Here is a 20,997-nt window from a genome sequence, read left to right as displayed (position 1 = left end):
TAGCAGCTACTTGTTAGGGAGCTCACACAGGTTCTAAATCTCCCCGGCCAGGATGGTTAGAAATTCGAAAGCTCCATTCTGTGATTATCTATAGCACCCTTCCAACTTGTCTGGCTCATATTTTAAATTCCTTATCTTGGTGCCAAAAGAAAAAAAAGTGCTGGAGTCAAGCAAAACTAATAATTAGCAGTGCTGGTTTCCTTCTCAACTCGCTCCTTCCCTCAGTGACCTGTGCTTGGTGTGTAATTTTCAGATGTGAAAATAAAGTATATTAATTTTACAAAAAAATAGTGTAGTAACCATGAATGTGAAGTCCGTAAATATTTGCTTGACCAGCCCCTGGTTTTCATGCTCATTTCATAGTTTAGTCCATCTCCCACTTCATCAGAATATAATTAATGTCTTGCTCACAAGTTGCAAATAATCACCTTTTATATATACCTAAATATAAACCAACAAATTAAATCAATATCATCTGTGCATTGATAATTGCCTTAAAATATTACAAATATACAATGTAATAAAATATCATCCAAAATTAGTTAAACATGGTTAAATAGTTATTACGAAGTTCTTATGTAAGACAGTCCAGTATTTTACTGAGTTCAGGTGTCACAAACTATAGCTTGTTCTGTAATTTGATTGTTGCAGTACAGAAATGATTTTTTCCCTTCTGTTGTTATTTTTAACTACATGTTATTTTGCAGATGTGGAACGCCGTAGTAAAATCTTGCTTCACGTGTTTAATAAGCAGATAAACAGCATAGAGTCGTAGTAATAATAAAACATTAAGAACAATGTGTTTAAATTCTGTTTGCTGAACTGTTTGTTTTAGAAGTGCCAGTTGCAAAGATAGCTTTCCTTCAAGATACCTTTTATATCTGATTTAGTGTGTTTTTTCTTATAGAACTTGAGAGGCCATTAACAGAACCACAGATCAGGGTAGTTTGCAGGCAGACACTTGAAGCGCTGCATTACCTACATGAAAATAAGATAATTCACCGCGATCTAAAAGCTGGCAATATTCTTTTCACATTAGATGGAGACATAAAACTAGGTGAGTATTGTACAAGGTATCCGTCCTCTATCTCTGTTTTGAATTGTGCCAGTGTAAAAGAATACCTCCTGGTATATATTATTTCTTGCCAGTACTTGCATATCATGCTGCCTAACTGGTATAGGTAAGTTTTGTTGACCTAGAAAGTGAGTAACTTAAGTAATTAAGCATAGCAAACTTGCGTTAGACTTCAAAAAACAGGACAGGTCCTATGTCAATATTTGTAATTGTTTAAATGTGTGCTGAAAACTGGCAAGTGATAAAGCTTTTCGTGCACATATAGATAAAATATTTAAGTAGCTATAACTGTTCAAATAAATTAAGTTCTACCTCGCTATTCTAACCTAAACAACTGGATGGGGAAGATTGCCAGCAACCACTGGTTTTAAAGATGTATCAGAAGTAACAAGTTGAGAAGCAGAAAAATTGATTGATTTTTTGAAATGTTAATGGAGTTGCCATTTTTAGGGAGTGGCTAAAACCCTTTTACTATAATGGACATAATTGGGCTCATAGTTTATTTGCATTAGTATATAGGGCTTCTTTGATCAGAACATACTTTGGTACACTTTAGACTAGAGCCAAAACAAAATTTCCGCTTGCACGAAGGTTTTTGAGGAGCCTGACCAGGCCAATCATTATGAATTTTCTATCTTTTTTCTGTGGATGGCCTTTGTGATATACATTCTGCTGCCTTTTGCTGCCTTTGTGATATACATTCTGAACTGTGAAGTTTGCTATAGGTACAATTATGATCTACAAGGAATTGTGGAAGTTGGATGGTTGTACAGTTTGGAAATTTGCACGTAAGCATGCCAATCTGCCTTTTCAGGATTCCTTAGGCTCTGACAGGCTTGAGTAGTCCAATGTGCCCCATCTTTTGTCTGCTTTTACCCCCTTCAGCAGACTCAATTAGGGATGTAGGCTTTAGAATTTCCCATAATTTCAGATCCGTATTTCAGTTATGGTGCTGTTTTTATTATCCAGTAACCTGTTAAGGATTTGTGGGGGAGTGGTGGCTGAAAAATAATTATTTTTCCCACTATTCTTCCCCGTCCCCAGACACAACAGGAGCAGAAGAGGAAGGATGCAAAGCGAAGAAGCCAGTCCTAGACTTGACATGCTGGCATTGTCCAGGTTGTTGGCTTCTCCTGGCTGCCTGCATAGGCAGAACCTGCCCCATAGCTGTAAAATAGTGGATGCTTGGCTATTGCAGTAGCCAGTTACTCTCCTGCCATTTGGCTTTTTATTTTTTTTAAATCAGCAATTTGAAGAGCTGATTATTTTTAAATTAGTAGTTTGAAGATTATATCAATATGTGTATCAGGTTCTCTGAATTCTCAGTTTTCATTTTTAAAAATGTATCTGGCTCCTTCCATTGCAGCATTATTAAAAAAAACAGTGTTGATCAGGCTGATTGCTTCCACCTTTGCTTTAACTGACTTCTTAACAGCTTTGAACATTTGGATTTCCTGGAACATAATTTCATAAGGTTGTTTGGGGATTATTTTCTTTTTGATTAGTTTACAAAGTCAAGGTTTTTTTGGCACTTGAGGGAGTCCCTCATGTATCTAGAAACCCTTTCCTTGTAATCAGGTGATTGAAAGAGGAGACAGCCACTTTAGTGTTAGATACAGTGATTATGATAAGAGTACCCATCATTCTTTCTCATTCTAGTGTGTTCAAGAAGTGGAATCCAAGATGTGCATAAACACTTCTGCATCCTGCCCCTCCCCATTCAAGAGTTTGTAGAGTTATGTCTGTATCTTTTCCTCTCCCTCTCATAATGATGGGCACATTTTAGTGTATAGCTCAGTGAAAGCAGCACATGTCCCTTAGGTCTGTTCTTAAGATAGGATTCACAGGTTTGGGTTTCCTTGATAGTCAGCCAAAATCTGTGGTCACTGCTATCTTGACCCTTCACTGTCTGTGTGAAGGAAAGGGTCTCCTGACATTTGCTAGGCTTCAGGTGGGAAACAGTAGGAAGTCCTCTAACTTTAGAATATATCCAAAGATTAGTTCAACTGTAGGAATGAGTTCTCCCTTACCAGAAGAAGGCACGCTACAGCAGGCACTAGGATCTACAAAGATTGTCAAAAGACGGCTAGTCTTTGCTACTCTGGAGTGCCTCCAGAGCTCAGTATACAGTTAGAGATGAGCCTGCATGGCTCTCATCCTGCATTTGTATGCTTGCTACATTAAGAGATTCTTGTGGTACTTCTGAGAGGATTAATGTTCCTGTTTATAAAATTAAAAAAAGGTTATAAAGATTATAAATGTCTGTCTTCAGATTAAGTATTGTTAGGCATGTGAGGAGTTGAGGATTTTTAAAATAAACATAATGGGAAATGTTTCTCCATTCTAGTAATGCAGATCTATAGGTGGTAATGGAAAAGATTTTTTTCTGATTTGGGAAAATGACATGGTATCAAAGTAATATCTTGGTAATAATGTATGATTCTTAACTAGTGGGTTTTTTTTCCCTGTGAAGCGGATTTTGGAGTGTCTGCTAAAAATACAAGGACAATCCAGAGGCGGGATTCTTTCATTGGTACCCCATATTGGTAAGAATGCAACTTCAGTCAACTGTTTAAGTACGTTGGAGGATAGTCTGTGCTATAAAACAGGCCTAATGAATACAAAGGTTGTCTTACAAGAGTGTAGAGTTATAGCTTTTTATTTGCCAATGTTATTGTTTCTTATGCCTTGCTTCTTTTTAATATTTACACTCTTGCCCATCCCCTTTGTGTTCCCATATCTTTTTTGTGTGTTTCCAGTTTTCTTTTGCCAGTAGATTCTTTTAGATATATATTTTTAGTTTTAATATATTTTATCCTGTTATTGTGAGTATCTTCTCTACCTTATACTGGTCTGTAACAGTAATAAAGATTGATTGACAGTGAACTATTTAATACTGTGGCTTTTAAAAAAGATCAGCTACAATAAACAGACTGACTATGTCTGAGCACGCTTAGCAATTTTATTGTCTGTACGTAGAACCTAGTTGTATCAAATATTGCAGAGCACTTTAACAATTCTATGAAAGGTTTTTTCTTTTCTTTATTTCACTTTAGGATGGCTCCTGAAGTAGTAATGTGTGAGACATCTAAAGACAGACCTTATGATTATAAGGCTGATGTTTGGTCTTTAGGCATCACCTTAATAGAAATGGCTGAAATAGAGCCACCTCACCACGAACTGAACCCTATGCGTGTTCTGCTGAAAATTGCTAAGTCAGAACCTCCTTCTTTGGCACAGCCTTCAAAATGGTTAGTGTACTATTTTAAAACTTTTAATGAAGTTGGATCAGTTAGCAAAGCGGCATATGCTCTAAATAGCAGACTCTGAAAGTGTTTTTCCTGAAGAAGCCAAATAGCCATATGAAACTTTGTTATATTTAAAGGTATATTTTTCATTTGTATAGACATGAGAAATTGGCAGGTGTGTTGTTACCAATTGAATACCGAATCATTTTCAAGGTGTTGGTGCTAACCTTTAAGGCCTTGCGCGGCCTGGGACCTCCGTACCTGCGGGACCATCTTACCCCATATGTCCCGAATCGGTCTCTGCGTTCGGCAGAGGCCAACTTACTGGTGATCCCTGGCCCCTCAATGATACGGCTGGCCTCTACCCGGGCCAGAGCCTTTACAGCTCTGGCCCCGGCCTGGTGGAACGCTCTTCCACCAGCTGTCCGGGCCCTTTCGGGACCTTAATGAGTTCCGCAGGGCCTGCAAGACAGAGCTGTTCCGCCGGGCCTTTGGGGAGTCCAGCCGTTGATAGGGCCCCCCCTCTCCTCCCTCCTCCCCCCTTTTTCCTCTATAACATCAAATGGATCCTACCACCCTTCCTTTCGGGGTTTGAGGGAACTTGATAGTAGGCGTCATCTTTTGTATTAATTTTGTATTAAATTTTAATAATGCTGCATTTTAATGGGGAGGGTTTATACATATATATTTTTAGAGCCTGTATTAACTAATATGTGACAGATTTAATCTGATATATGCGCTCTATTTATACGCTGTTCACCGCCCTGAGCCCTTTGGGGGAGGGCGGTCTATAAACCTAATAATTAATAATAATAATGATAATGATGATGATGATAATCATAATCATAATAATAGTTAGAGAGAGGAGAAAAAGGTTCGTCTACTGCAGTATCATTTTACATGAAAAATAAAGCGATCTGGCCTACTCTCGCCTCCTTTTCCCCCTGTCCTTCTCCCCCTCACTTTAAAAGGAAGCCCAGCCAAACATAAAGAGAACAGAAATAGTGACAATGATTATTAATCCCCTTGTTTTTTCACACTCCTTACTTTATGAACCCTGGCTCACCAGCTGAATATCACTGTTTGAAGATTTCAGTTAAATGATTCATTTGTCTCAAGCTGGGAGCATACTTTTCAGGCTTTAACTATGGAAACAAAATAGTAATAAATCCAATTCACCAGTCTTCATACCATGACATACAATATAATGAATAACCTACAAGACAGTAGAGAAGCTTGGCAAAGGTAGAATTTTTGTTTTGAAGCATAATTAGATACATTTGCCATATTTTTTCCCTAAGTAACCTGAGAAGTCCCTCTGAACATTGCCATTGTTCATTACTTTTCTTGCCCTGTTTTTGTGCTGGCAGATCAGTTATATGGACAAACCCAGACAGAGGAACAAAATGTCTTTATCCAATTTCAGTGTAGTTGTGGTAGACTAAAAGCTTCTTTTGTGCAGGTCACCTGACTTTAAGGACTTCTTAAAGAAATGTCTGGAGAAGAATGTAGATGCCAGATGGAACATTGTTGAACTTCTCCAGGTAAGGAGAATGAATGCATTAATGTGTTCATAATGCATTAATTTTACTCATACATTCAATTAAATGGAATGTCATTTGTTTAAGCTACCATTGGGCATGGTTTACTGGAGAGTCAGGAGCCTTAGTTGGTGAGCTGCTATAATATTTACATAACTACATTATGTAAATATTTGTATCTAGTTATGTTTGGATTTGCTGTTTCTCATTGCAAAAGACATATACAGTTGGGATCCAGCCAAGGGAGAGCCTGTGGTTCAGTGGTGCAGGATCTACTTGGCATACAAAAGGTCCCAGGTTCAGTCCCTGGCATCTCCAGCTAAAAGGAACTAATAATAGGTGTTGTGAAAGACCCCTCTCCTGAGACCTTGGAGAGCCACTTCCAGTCTGAGTAGACATTACTGACCTTGATGAACCAGTTTTCTGTTTCAGTACAAAAGAGTGCCATGACCCTTAGTTCAAAACAGCTTGGCGACTGTGCATGAGGATGTATGGCAACCTATACCTTTCCCCAGCATTATTGCCAAATACCTCGTTGAACTTGAGTTTTCAAATATCATGGACTGGGATGGGGGCTGAAAATCAATCACAGTAAAAAAAAAATGGTGTGCGTTGCTGTGCCCTTGGGGATCTCAGATCTTGTTGCTGACATGTTGAGAAGTGTAATGCTCACATACCTGCCTTTTTCTTGTTTTATATTGTGAGTCATCTTGAGTAGTTTCTGGAGCAGTGGCATATACACTTTCTAAATAAACAAATATTACCAGTGTGAAGAGTGAACAGAGGAAAATGTGGTAGTGTAGATAAACAGGTATACGGCCTGGCCAGAAGTACTATTCATCGTCTTATTCTCTATTTACTCCATAAGATCTCCCTGGACTCAGACGTTCCTTTAACCCTAAGACTATAGTATGGTATTGTGCACTATATGAGGCTTTTCTTGAAGACTTCTTAGAAAGTTCAGTTGGTGACAGAATGCTGTGGCTTGCCTGCCAGTTGGAGCCAGTAAAAAATAACCGTGACGCCATACACTAAGATAAGTCTTCCACTCGTCGCGTATAAGTCCGAAAAACCTAATTGTACCACAAAAAACTGGTAAAACTTATTGACTCGCGTATAAGTCGAGGGTGGGAAATGCAACAGCTACTGGTAAATTTCAAAAATAAAAAAAATAGATACCAATAAAATTACATTTATTGAGGCATCAGTAGGTTAAATGTTTTTGAAATTTTATTTCAAAGAAAAACAGTACAAACTACTCTTTAAAAAAAGTGTCCCACCAATAACTTTAAAAAAGTGCAAATGTCCATAGGTCAATCATGCAATGGCCCAACTTTAACAATAAATAACTCTTTCCCAAAGTGCAAAAACCTCAGCTAGCAATCAGCAACCAAGCTGCTAAAACACCAGTTAAACCCTGCACCAGTTAAAACCTCCCACCTAAGTCAGAACAAGGATAATCTTAATAGCAATTAATGTTGTGGGGCCACTAAAGGGACCTCTCTTTAAGCTTTGGCCTGTGGGAAAATAGGAAACTCCACTTCAAAATGCAGTAACATTAGTTTTCTAGATTCCATTAAGCAGATCCTGCTGCTTATTCCTTCCTACAAGCGCCCCTCCCACTGGATCCTTAATGCCTCTGGACAAACTCAACCCAGCCCCTCAATGGCAGTTTTTAGTGGTCGGGGAGGGGGAGATGACAGACTGTGAGAGGAAGAGCACTTGGAAAAACATACACTTGACTCCTCCATTGTATTATTCTGGAACTTGTGTTGTTTTATTCCATGCTTTACTATTGGTCTATAACCATAAAGACAGTAAATCTGAATGTGAAACCAGACTCCCTGATGAAACCGGGAGCTTAGGTAATTGGATTTTAAAGGTACATCACCACTTCCTTACATGAAGTAGTGCTTTGCAGGGTTGAACTACATTTCCACCTATCCTTTCTGCTATACTGGGTGCTTCCTCTCTCTCCGATTTTCCCTCGTTCTGTTCCTTTTCCTCCTTGGGCCTCTCTATTCCTGGACTTTCAACTCCTCTTTTCCCCGGGCCTTCCTCTCTGTTCCTTCTTCAAATGTCAAACCACGCTGCTGCTCTAATTCCCTCTCCTCAGCTTTTTCTGCCTTTCCAACTTCCAGCTTAAGGCCTCTCTATATGCCCCTCCCAACTCCCCCGCTGAAGCCTGCTCCTCCTCCCTCTCAGTCCTCGTGTCCTCCCTGGGACAGCAGTGAGCCTCCCTGCCGATACTCGTCTCCATGGAAACACGCTGTAACATCCTCTCAAAAGAAGTAGAATGGGGGGAAAGAGGAATCCAAAAAGATTCTGGGAGGAAGGTGCAAGCTTCCTTATTAGCAAGCGTATTAGAACACAAAGCTTTGCTGTAATTCTGTGAGGAAGCAGCTTGACGTCTGCCTCAATTTGTGGGCAGGGAGGGGGGTTGTTGTGTGTGTGGGGGGGGAGTAAACAAGTGTGAGTTCCAAGCGGGAGGGCTCAGTCAGGCACGCACCCAAAAGCCAACTTTCCCCTTGTTTTGCACTAAAAGGAGGTTGCCCCCGCCAAGACAAGACGCTTCTGCCGCCGCCTGAAGAGCCTCGGGCGCTTCTCGCCTCCCAGCCTCTGCCAAGGCCGGGAGAAAGCTACGGAGACTCCCTCTTCGCCCTCCTGGACTTCCCGGGAGGGGATGGCCCTGCACAAGCGGCTTCTGCAGCCGCATGAATAGCAGCCCGGCGCCCCGCCCCCAGCCTCTGCCGAGGCTGGGAGAAAGCTACGGAGACTCCCTCTTCGCCCTCCCGGACTTCCCGGGAGGGGATGGCCCTGCACAAGTGGGCGTCTCCTTCCTGCAGCCCGAGATGAAGAGCACCCCGTCACTCTCCGCCTCTCCAGTTCCGCTGCCGAAGCCGGGAGTAAAGCCTGCTGGGGACTCCCCTTTCTCCCTCCTGGGAAGCCGTGCACCCAGACAAGCAGCAACAAGCGGCACCATCTTGGAATTGCAGGTACCAATTAGTGGTGACCCGCATATAAGTCGAGGGGGCATTTTTCAGCCCAGGAAAAGGGTGTAAAAACTCGACTTATACGCGAGTATATACGGTATTCATATTTTGTTCATTTCCAAACACAGTTCGAGGTGTTCTTACTTTTAAAGATCTTCATGGTCTTGAGGCCTTCACATCTGCAACATCTCCTTTCCCCATACATTCCTCAGTGGCAATTGCAATCTACCAATGAAGGCCTACTTTGGTACCATCCTTCAAGCAAATTTGAACTTCAGCTTGTTAAGCAGGGTCCTCTCTGTGGCAGTATCAGTACTGCAGAATGGCCTTCCTGGTGGGGGTGGGGGGACTCCTGCTTTGTCTTTCCAGAACTGTTTTTGGAATGAACTGTTTGTTGCATAGTATAGCTCCCACTTTTGTCCCTGACAGGGTCCTAAAACAACTAACAATTGAAAATACAATATAAACAAAATAAGCTATTTCTTGGGCCAGTTTGGATCCAGTGAGTCAAGTCAATCAAAGCCCACAGTTTCAGAACCAAAGCCCAAAGCCTGTTGGCTCATGCTAAATGCTCTACCTCTAGCTACGCCTGTGCTTTGCGCTTGTAACAGGAATGGAAAACAAAAGCTGTTCATACAGTTGGCAGAGATATTGCTATTTCAAATGATTTTTAATGTAACTTGATTTAATTTAAACTTAAGATCACCATATGGTTTTTAGTCTGGCTTAATTCTGGTTTATGTGTTAAAGTTGTTTATATGCTTTTAAACTGTTACTGCCACAGATCCTCTGGGAGAGAGGTGGCTTAGACAGGTTTTTAAAACTTAATACATCTTTGTGTTTGAGAATTTGTGCTTTTTCACCAGCATCCATTTGTTACTGTCACTTCCAATAAACCAATCCGAGAACTGATTGCAGAAGCTAAAGCTGAGGTTACAGAAGAAGTTGAGGATGGAAAAGATGAAGACGAAGAGGAAGAATCTGAAAATTCTTTGGTACTTTAAAATAGATACTTTTTGAAGTATGTTTTAACCTGTATCACAGACTAAAGATCAAATCCAGATAGGGGGGCCAAATCAACCCGTGGAGGGCCGCACCGGCTGATTTGCCTTCCCTGGGGCACTTACATGTTGGCGAAGTTGGGGAAGTGTGGGTTTGTGGGTAAGTGCAGCGGCCTGGGCCTTGGAAAGGATAGTGTAAGTCTTTTGGGGGCCCTATGGTGGAGAGCTTTCTGGCGACAGAGAGGTTTTTTGGGTTTACTTCCCTCCTAGTACCACTGGAAAGCCCTCTGGAGATTGCAAGGCAGAGCTGGACTGGCGCTGTCCCTGGCTGCCCAAGGATCAGGATTTGTTGTGGCGCCTGTGTAAATTAGCTGAGGATTTCAGTTACATTCCTGAGACTTTCTGAAATGCTTTCTGTTGCTTAGCACACATTTTGATTAAGATGCCAAAGTAAAAGCCACAAACTTCCAGATTTAAGCTTCTCTATATAATCTACTTTAAATTATATGAAATATATGCTGCATCCTTATGGTAAAAGCTATCTCTCAGATTAGTATGCAGTGAAAATAAACCCAAATATATAAGGTTGGTTAAAAAGTAGCCTTACATTATGCAGGGTAGAAGTTTGTGATTTCCTTGGATTTATTTATCATTTATTTATTTACTTTTCAATTTATATCCCGCCCTTCCCAATAGGGCTCAGGGCTTCAAACATCATATAAAACAATTAAAACAATACAGCAACCACATCAATTAAAACGATAGCAGCAAACACCAAAATGAGAAAAGATGGTGATAAAAACCCCATAATAATAGGCACCCAAGGGAGGTCACGATGTTTCGATCAGGCCAACTGGCAAGATATAAAAGCCTGGCAGAAGAGCTTGGTCTTACAGGCCCTTCAGAACTCACCAATTTCCCGCAGGGCTCTGATCTCATTTGGGAGCTCATTCCACCAAGTAGGGGTCAGGGCCGAAAAGGCCTTGGCACTAGTAGTGGCCAGCCGAACCTGTCTAGGGCCAGGAGCCTCCAATAGAGCGGAGGGGTCTAGAGGGGCAATATGGGGAGAGCAGGCCCACAGGCTGTCAAACTGTGCTCCAGTTTGTGCTATTTTCCATGGTTCTCTGAACCTTCAGGAGCAGCTTGCTTTGTGATATGTAGTGATGCCGGAGTCATTGCTCAACTGATGAATATGCAGTTAAAATTTTTCTACTAGGTGGTCTATATACATGGTTAATCAACTGACATAGGAAACAATATATATTAATTGCAGAACATCTACCTTTTTAAAAACTAGCCTTCTGAAAAATGTGCATTTTAACACATTGATAGATTACTTTCATTGGTGAGACAAATCATGATAGTAGCCTTGCTACTTTTTCTTATGATTTGAAAGCCACCCTTTTATGTTCAAGAAACGTTACCAAGTATGAAGTAGTGATATGAAATTTTCTACAGGATGCGCAAACTTTTACTATACCTCTGGGATCTATTTGAAAAAGGATGAACTTATTTGGAATTGGTAAAGTGTTTAGAGTTTATTATAAATGTTTAGTAATAATAAATATAACCTTGCTCAGGCAGTTATAAAACTTAATATCATTGATGATTTGCAACTTTAAGAAACTGATCAATTTTTCAATGCATATTTTAGCAGTTACCTGCAAATAAGCGAGCCTCATCTGACCTCAGTATTGCTAGCTCAGAAGAGGATAAACTGTCACAGAATACCTGTCTTCTGGAATCTGTTTGTGAAAAAACAGAAAATGCATCTGCTGCAGAGACTAGTACTGATACACCTGTAGATGAAAAATCCAACAGAATTGAAAAATCTGATGAAAGCATATCTGATTCTACCCAGGAAAGTACCGAAAAACTGCAGAATGGCTCCATTTTACTTGGAGAAGATGCGAAAGCTGAGAAAAGTAGAGTTCAAAATACAGTGCTGATTGAAGATTTTGCATCACAGAACAAAGAAAAAGAAAAGGATGCATTAGTAACTGAAACAGATGTTGACCCCAAGAAAGAAAATGACTTTGGAAATGAATTAGTGACTGAAAACAAACAAAAAATAACACCTGAACCTGAAAGCAGCAATGAATATGTTACAGAAGTAATACCTAAAGAAGCTGACAATGGAGAAGAAAAATGTGGTACAGACTTTCAAGAAAAGGAAGCAAGGGAAGAAATGAAAATAGAAGGAACTGAAGAAGTTAAGGAGTTGCAAGATAGCATACATGAAAAAAGTGGCCAGATGGAATCTGAAGTTCATAAAAATGAAGTTGTTATTGGTATTAGTGAGCCTCAGATAAAAAATACAGTTGATTCAGGTGAGGGAGTACAGGAGCAAATAAAAACAGATACCAGCAGTTCTCCAAAGGGTGAAAGTGCTGGGAAATCTTTGAACAGTGATGTAGATGAGATGCTTGAAAGTGTACAGAAGTCAACAGAGAATATTGTTGAGGAAGGGCAGGAAAAAGGTTCCTCTGAACCAACTTCTACTACAGGTGAAGTAGTCAGTTCTGTTCAGCAGCTAGCTGAGAGAAGAATGGACAGGGCAATGGAAGGAATGGAAACAGACATCAAAGTTTTATCAGAAATGGAAGACAAGGACCTAAAGTCTGTAGAATGTGACACACAGCATGTTGAGGAGAAAAGCACAATTGAGGAAAGCAGTGTTGGCCACCAAACTGGAGAACCTGACCAGAAATTAGAAAGACCCGAGGAGAACCTCAAGACTGATGTTCAGATAGACACAGATCCTGCAGTGGTCTCCACTGTCATCAAACAGCCACATGCAAATGAGTTCTCTCCAGTACCCCATATTAGTGTTAGTTGTGTTGAAAATGAAATGAAAGATAAATTAGGCATTCAGTGCAGTGTTGAAAACTCACAGCACCTTGATCATGAAAGCTCTAAAGAAAATGACACCGATTCAGGCACTGGTTCCACAGCTGACAACAGCAGCATTGATTTGAACTTGTCGATTTCCAGCTTCCTCACTAAAAACAAGGATAGTGGCTCAGTGTCTTTACAGGTAAGAGTCAATAATCTTGGTTTTTTAAAAATATGCAGTTTAAACTGTGTGTGTATTCATAATCAAGTGGCAAAAATGACACAAAAGAACAAACTTCCATATTCCTAACATTTTAAATGTTAATGTACAGTGTCTTGATGTTTCTTGTGGAGGTGTTTGTTTGTATTGATGAGTTCAGCGTTAAGGTGCTTTGAACTACCTTCAAACAAGACCAGATACAGACTAAAGAGATGAGCGGTTTAAGATCAGTACTTCAGTTCAGTTTATCTTTGCCTATCTTGTGAAGAAAAAGTTAAATTAAGGGCTTCAGGTTGTGCTGTAATTCATAATTCTATTAACTAGAAATGAAATTTTACAAGTTTACATGCATTTAACCGTTTACAACCAGAACAATCTATCATCTTTTTATTCAGGAAACTAAAAGACACAAGAAAACTTTAAAGAAAACTCGCAAATTTGTTGTTGATGGAGTGGAAGTGAGTGTGACTACCTCTAAAATAATTACTGACAGCGATTCTAAAAGTGAAGAGCTGCGGTATCTTCGGTAAGTTTGAAAATCTGTTTCAATGGGGAGAATTTATTTAACTGGGAACGAACTGCTTAAAATGATGTTTTGCGACTTTTTAAGAAGAAAGGAAAGCTTGGTTTCTTTAAATAAACCTAAAACGTTGGATATTTAAAGAAATAAATATATTAAATTTAAATATATTTAAAGAAATTTAAATATATTTAAAGAAATAAATATATTTAAATTTAAAATTAACTGTTTGGGGTTAAAACACAAATTCTGGCTCTACTGATCATGCATTAAATCTGATTCAGTGTGTACTTTCTTATCCCTTGCGCTACTTCTCCCCTTCTCAATGCTTCTCAGGCGGCAGGAATTGCGGGAATTGCGACTTCTCCAGAAAGAAGAGCAGCGAGCACAACAGCAGCTCAGCAATAAACTGTTGCAGCAACGAGAACAGCTCTTTAGACGCTTTGAACAGGAAATGACAGTAAGATTCACATTTTTCCCTACTAGCATCTATTTCAGGGGTGGGCAATTATTTTTTCCATGGGGCCGCATAAGAAACAGAAAATATTGTGGAGGGCCGGGCCAAAAGGCTAAACTCAATTCTGCATAATAGGGGCTGATAAGTGACAGACAGGTGCACAGATCAACTTGGAATCAGTGGCAACAGTTCTGCATACAACACTATTTGTCACAAAGAATCTCAGGCTTAACCTACCTGCATAGTTGTCCACTGTGACAATCAAGCAAGTAAGTCCCTTGACCTACTTTTTTCATCGACTGGTGCTTTTGAAAGCCCTGCAGAAGCCGGTTGCCTTGGTTGCTGGCTTCTGCGGGGCTTTCAAAGGCTCCTCGCTCCCCAGCAAGGCGGGGGGGGGGGCGCTTTTGAAAGCCCCGCAGAAGCCAGCAGCCAAGGCAACCGGCTTCTGCGGCTTTCAGTTGTTTCACCCCCCAGCATACAGGCATCTTTTGAAAGCCCCGCAGAAGCAGGCAACCAAGGCAACCGGCTTCTGCGGGGCTTTCAAAGGTGCCTCGCTCCCCAGCAAGGCAGGGGGGCCAGTCAGGGTCATCTGGCGGGCCGGATGTGGCCCGCAGGCCGTATAATGCCCAGGTCTGATCTATTTGATTGGGTCCTCATTTTGAATGCATTTACTAATCTTGTAGCACTGTGCCAAGTTTTTACATTCAAATATTTTTGAGAAGAAGATTAGGATTTCAAGGAATGTGGAAAGCCCTTAAAATCCTTCTTAGTTACATTTTATGTGGATAAAAATGTCAAAGCCTGAATCTGCTGGTATTTCAGTACCATTTTCATTGCTCTTCATTGTAGTTCCAGCCAACCAGAGATCATATAGAAATATTAGTGATGGCATGGTACCCCGGACCAGTTAGGTTTGGCTGTTTGAAGGTACCTTCAATGGCAGGTCGAAGCTTGCATTCCTGTTGCGGAAGGAACCAGTGCTGACACTCCTTTTCTTATTGTACTAGCAATTTTATTGCTCATCAGTGCTACAAGTTCAACACTGCTCTCACCAGTGACCAAATGAGGATTTGCATTCAGGAATTTGGCTTTTAGCTGGCTGATTCCGAAAATACTTGATGTGGCCACTCACGGACAAATAAGTGTGGAAATTTAGTTTTTGCTGGGGTTATACCAAGTATAGGTTTGCATGTCATCCCATGTACTTTGGATATGGCTTATTTATTGAAAGCATCAACCTCTCTGACCTCAGAAATAGTAACACTCTGCATAGACGCTGGTTGTCAACAGTGGGTAAGGTGATGGAGCTTTGTCTTTATTTCATAATGTGAAATTGTCCTATTACAGCATGGACATATAAGTACAGGTACCAGGCTGTGGCTAGCATGTTGGCCCCTTGCAGAAAATAACATTCATTTCTAGTATATTGCTGTATTCAAGCAGCTATATGCTTCTGATAGGGAAAGAGGGACTAACGACTCTAATGAAAAGCCAAGAGTGTTGATTTTTCCCTCAACTAGTTTCAGCCACCTAGAATTTGCATAGTCGGTATTGCTGTATTAAGGATTATGGCATTCTTTGGTTTCCTGCTAATGATTGAAACATTCCAAAGTAGTGTAAACTCTCCCAAAACAAACTGAGGCTAGATCTAGTGGGCAATAAAGGGCTTTGCCTTTCCATTGGAGGAAACCCCATGATATCCCATTGCTGTCCAATGGTGCTTTGGATCCTGATTTATATGCAGTTTTTTCCTTCTTCTGGCAATGCAAATAGTAGAGCCACAGTTATATGAAGAGTTCTGTGTGCTCATTCATCACAGGCTTCTTCTAGAAGTCACATAAAATACAAAGATCAACAAATATACCCATAATAAAATGGGCAGGATGTGTTCTTTTATGCAGCTGAATTTCAGGTTAGTTGTAATGTACATATTTTAGATAAAAACAATATCTTGCAACATTAGGCCTACTTGAGAAGCTTAAAAATTCTGCTCTGAACTATAAAAAAATATATGACCCTGAGTTCTGTAGATGGAGAATAATTGTTTAAGCTTTGGCTTGGTGGAATTAGTGTAAGATTTAGAGAGCAAAAGTTTGGATGAGTTCTCTCTGGAATACTATTTCCAAGAAATTTTAAACAGAAAGCTACAAACAGTTGTTTCATGTTCTATCATAAACACTTACTTAAATGGTGGCATGCAAATTTAAGCTTTCTTTACATATGGAGCCTTTTTTCTCAAATGTAGCTCTATAAATAAATGCCTAATTTTTCAGAGTAAGAAGCGGCACTATGACCAAGAAATTGAAAATCTAGAAAAACAGCAGAAGCAGACAATAGAACGCTTGGAACAGGAACATACAAATCGCTTACGTGATGAAGCAAAACGCATCAAAGCAGAACAGGAGAAAGAGCTAACCAAGTTCCAGAACATGTTGAAAAACAAAAAGAAAGAGGTAACGACTCTGTTTAGAAGGGATATAGGGCTGGTCTCTGATCTTAGCTATGTCTGTTTTTCATAAAGGTTGCTTTAAGCCATTAGTAACTACATTTCAGTGCTTTTCCATTGTAACGGTCTTCATCATTCCTGATGAATTCTGATGTTATTTAAAAAGTTATTTCCCCATCAAATTCCTCAGATGTACTGGATGTGGAATATTTCAAGTAGAATGCGAATCTCAGAAAGGATCTTTGTCATCTTCTTCCTGCAGCTCATGCAGATCAGGGTGCCTTTGAATGGTTTGGGATGCTGAATGGTGAATTGGCAGCAATTGACCTTTCTCTTGTGCAAGCACTAGATGATTTCTGCCAATTCCCCCTTCCTACTGCAGCCCCATGCCTGCATCTCTCTGTTCTCCAAAGTTTCACAACTTTGTGTCACTTTATGGGTCTTTAAAAAGGAGAAAGGCAACAAAGATACCTTCCACAAATGGAACTCTGCTTTTAATAGTTTTAATCCAACAGTGTGTTCTTACCCATGGGAAATATCTTGCTATTGGAAGTCATGTACAATTAAAACAGCAAATTTAGATATAAAATTATAGTGAAAATAACTTTATCTTTGACATATGTTATAAATTTTAATGTGAGTGAGAATAGTAGCTATGATCAGCCTTGATTTCAAAGTTTCTGCTACCATAGAAGCAGCTCTATTTGTTTTGAGTGTTGAGAAAAGTAATGGCTGAGGATCTATAATGTAGATGGTGTTTAAAAGTAGATTTAATGCTGAGAAAGGGCGGACAGAAAATCCTCCAAATCCAGTTTGCTTCTTCAAACTGTAACCAGTAAATCTACTAAATGGATATACAGGAACATACAAATCACTTACGTGATGAAGCAAAACCATCAAAGCAGAACAGGAGAAAAAGCTATCCCTTCCACATCGCTGGGAGTAAGGGCACGGCACCCTCCACAATATGGAAATCTGTGTAAAAAATTTGGCCCTCCCTTTGTGCCAGAGAATAAATCTGAATCTGAAATTTTATTTTCCATTTTAACTTTTAAAAAGAAATTGTGTATATTTATGGTATTGAAAGATCAAATATGTTGATTTTATACAATACTGTACATATATGTTACATATTTCTGAGTTTCTAATCGTTTTCTGTGTCATCTGGAGCCTCTGCAAAACTCCCCGAAAATTCCCATTTAATTTCTTATGCCTTCTCCTGATATTTCAAAATCGCAATGGGAAAAGTCGCAATGTGGAAAAGATAACTGTAATAATATAAAAGTCAGTGAGGATTTTAAGCCTATATTTCTGGAAGGAAAAAACACTGCTATATAGTTGACTTTTTTACTTTACTTTTGTGTGTGGAAGCAAAAAGATAACTTTACAACAGTGTCAGGTTTAGAACTCTTTGCTGTAGTTTTCTGCCTTAGAAAATCTTAAATCTTTACAGTAGCTTTCATTTACATGCATAATTCCATTTGAGAAATTTATGGAATGATTTTGCCTCTGAATGAAGCACATGAAGGTTTGAAATAAAATGCATATTAAGCTTTGAAATGGAAGCAAATTTAAAGGACACAACCAATTTGATTTTGGTTTAGTTCAGGTTCAGTGGAGAATTAAGTTCAGTTCATTAATCCATGTGTTTCTTGAAATCTGTACAATATTAACTTTTGTTTTGCTGAACCTCTTGCACTGTGAGTCTCTACTGGTGATTGGGCTTTAATGGGAAGCTGGTAAAGATATGTGATGTGCTCAAACAAATCTTTTCATACAAACAGGAATAGCATGTGGTGATTTGGGCTGTATTTTTTCCTGAGGGTTCTTCAACTGATAAACAGTCATTTGTTCTTGAATACTTGTTAGCTTTTGTTACTGTGAGGAAAACAAATCTACTGTATATAATCCTTCCATAAAAGTATGGAACAATGCAATCAGACTTTAATCATCTATTCAATCTGCATTATCAACAGATCACTTAGTTTCTCTAGAAGATTATCTTTGAAATTCTTTAACTGCTATATACAAATTGCAAGTTTCTGGAACATAATTCTCGTCTAATAGACATGAATGGCAATATCTAGATTACCTTCTGAAACTGAAAATTTACTCCTGCACAATGTAAAATATCCCTTTGAAGTGGTTACGGCTTTAATTGAATATTTTTTTGCTAACTATTTCAGCTTGACAGAAATGTCAGCAGTAGCTGTTTTTTCAAGTGATAATAATCTAAGCAACCAGCTATTTTGGAGCTTTTGCTATGACAGTGAAACCTTTTTTGTCATCACTACAGAATAGTTCATATTTTGGTGACTGCTGATGTACACGTGTCCCCTTCTGTAAAAACTGTTTGTGATTGCACATCATTGGCATTTGCATGAAACCTGAATTTAGCATCTAACTACTCTTTGGAATGTGATTAGCCCGTGCTTCATGCATGTCTTCTTTTTCGGTCCATTTATTATCCAGCTAACTCTTCTGGCTTTGATGCATGCTTTTGATACCTTTTAGTGCTTGATCTGCTTCTCTTGTATTTACCATACATGCTTGCTGTGGAGAAAAAGGGTTCTTTTCCCCACCTTCTGCATGCTTGTGCACTGTAGGTTTTTAATGAAGTGGAGAAAGCACCAAAAGAGCTGAGAAAAGAGCTCATGAAACGCAAGAAAGAGGAGCTTACCCAATCCCAGCATGCTCAGGTAACAGCTGCAGCTTCATGCTTCTAAAATTCCCAAAGCCGCTTTTGTTCTCATAGCTTTGACTATTTTTTTGTGTGTGTGTTGGAGTGAATTTGATATTTACTTTTCCAGAGACTTCACCCACATAGTGAGTGTTGTCTAAATAGAAGCACAATACTTTAGCTGTTTAGTTGCCTTTAGTTAAAGACATATATCCAAATTTTAAAAATGCTATTGTATTAAAAGAGGGCTGATGAACTATAAATATGCTGTATGGGGGAAATATGAGGTTGTAATGTCCATTTTGTTCAAAACATTTAGTGTAAAGGGCAATTTTATCAAGCATATAAAATAGTAAATGTGCTTATATGATGGTACAACATTTCAGTCTTTTCAGCAGATCCTGTATTCTTAGGCAATGTAAAGTGTCTCTGCAGGACTGGTGTTCATAGTAATTACTGATCAACTGTTCAAGTGCCTTCTGTATTCCAGGCACTTTGTTATAGGTAACATACAGGCCCCTTCCGCACATGCAGAATAACGTACTTTCAATCCACTTTCAATGCACTTTGCAGCTGGATTTTACTGTGCGGAATAGCAAAATCCACTTGCAAACAATTGTGAAAGTGGATTGAAAGTGCATTATTCTGCATGTGTGGAAGGGGCCATAGTGTATTTAATTTTAATTAAGAGTGTGCAAGATATCTATAGTAAATCAAAATTATGTATATTCACTTTTAAGCCTCTATATTATGTATATTCACTTTTAAGTCAACTTCCTCTATCCAAACAATGGCTTTGCATAGTAATGTACAGTGAGTTACTAATGACTCACAGATATGCTTTTAAAACAAATTTTGTCTCAGTTTCTAGTTGTCTTCGTTTTCTAGGGGAAAAAAAAGCTACTGAGCCAGAGTGCTAAAGAATATAGCTGGAATGATTGAGGAAGGAGGAAAGGGGGCCAGACTAGTAACAAGCTTGAATGTGTGGTACCCTATTCAGAGCAGTGTGCTTTTTTGCATGTAATTCCCCTGAAGGCAGAGATCCTTACTTTTATGAAGCAAATGTTGTTGACAGTAGTGTACCTTACTTTCATCCAGAAATCACTCACATCTAGCCAGTGTTAAGAAACTTTTTTGCTGTAGAGTAACTGCTGTGAGCTGCAGTTTTTCATATATTGGAGAAAAGCCTAATGTTTTATGGCACAGAGAACTGAGTTTTATGGCAAACTGGATAAATACAGAGGAAACAAAACATTCAGGGTTGGTTGTTTTGCGGTTTCTAATACAAATAGTTTCTTTTGTCACCTACTACTCGTTCATTACTCTAGTATAAAAAAATAGAGATTTTATATTACTAAATAAAAATGGTTCAGTATATGAACAACTTTCACTATGTGCAAGTTTTGGTAGTTTGATTAAGCCAGTAGTCCTGCAGTCACATCATTAATATTCTGTTTTTGAGTGCAAGACTTATGCGTACATTCTGACCTGGGAAGTGCATTGTATTCTGCTCCACAGGGCGTTGCTCAGGTTATGATTCAGTCTTTTCAGTTGTCCTCATGTACACTCTTCAGTGCAGTAATGCAGGATGTAAGTTCAATATTCCAAACCATGCATATTTTCCTCTGTAGTTTTAGCTTGTGTTCTCTGCTTTTTCTCTTGCTCATATTTGCTGAATAATCTGTATTAAATTGGTTTCTAAAAATGAGTTAAAATGCATAAAGAAGTAGCTACTATAAACAAATTGTCTGAACTTGTTGATTTTCAGCACATATGCGAACTGAAAGCTACATTTTTGTCTTTCTGTGTGCTGTGAAATGTGGTCATTTTCCAGGACGTTTCCTGGTGTTAACTCCCAATGAGTTTTCCATGCTCTGCCTCATAGGAAGTTCCATCCTAAATTTTTAATTCTTGAGGCAGTGATGGGAATCTCTTGTGTTTCTCTGTCTTGAGCAGTAGTATAACATTTTATCAAAAGTCC

The 20,997-nt window shown here is 39.2% G+C and overlaps 1 protein-coding gene across 3 annotated transcripts in view; it reads left to right on the top strand.

Annotated features, from left to right (window-relative positions):
• SLK (STE20 like kinase) overlaps nucleotides 1-20,997 on the top strand; it is a 51,085-nt gene that overhangs the window by 16,664 nt on the left and 13,424 nt on the right. Inside the window, exons 5-14 of one of the 3 annotated variants that reach the window (XM_048505242.1) lie at nucleotides 908-1,057; nucleotides 3,549-3,621; nucleotides 4,132-4,326; nucleotides 5,786-5,867; nucleotides 9,724-9,852; nucleotides 11,516-12,895; nucleotides 13,309-13,439; nucleotides 13,770-13,893; nucleotides 16,164-16,343; nucleotides 18,943-19,035. In XM_048505242.1, coding sequence (XP_048361199.1) covers nucleotides 908-1,057; nucleotides 3,549-3,621; nucleotides 4,132-4,326; nucleotides 5,786-5,867; nucleotides 9,724-9,852; nucleotides 11,516-12,895; nucleotides 13,309-13,439; nucleotides 13,770-13,893; nucleotides 16,164-16,343; nucleotides 18,943-19,035 — 2,537 coding nt within the window. Of the gene's footprint in view, nucleotides 1-907; nucleotides 1,058-3,548; nucleotides 3,622-4,131; nucleotides 4,327-5,785; nucleotides 5,868-9,723; nucleotides 9,853-11,512; nucleotides 12,896-13,308; nucleotides 13,440-13,769; nucleotides 13,894-16,163; nucleotides 16,344-18,942; nucleotides 19,036-20,997 lie in introns of all 3 variants that reach the window. The other 2 variants (XM_048505241.1, XM_048505243.1) reach the window with 2 other exon arrangements.

This window comes from Sphaerodactylus townsendi, linkage group LG08, assembly GCF_021028975.2.
Source record: "Sphaerodactylus townsendi isolate TG3544 linkage group LG08, MPM_Stown_v2.3, whole genome shotgun sequence".
Taxonomy (NCBI): Eukaryota; Metazoa; Chordata; class Lepidosauria; order Squamata; family Sphaerodactylidae; genus Sphaerodactylus; species Sphaerodactylus townsendi.
Note: the sequence above shows the minus strand (reverse complement) of the source record. Positions and strands in the feature narration are given on the sequence as shown.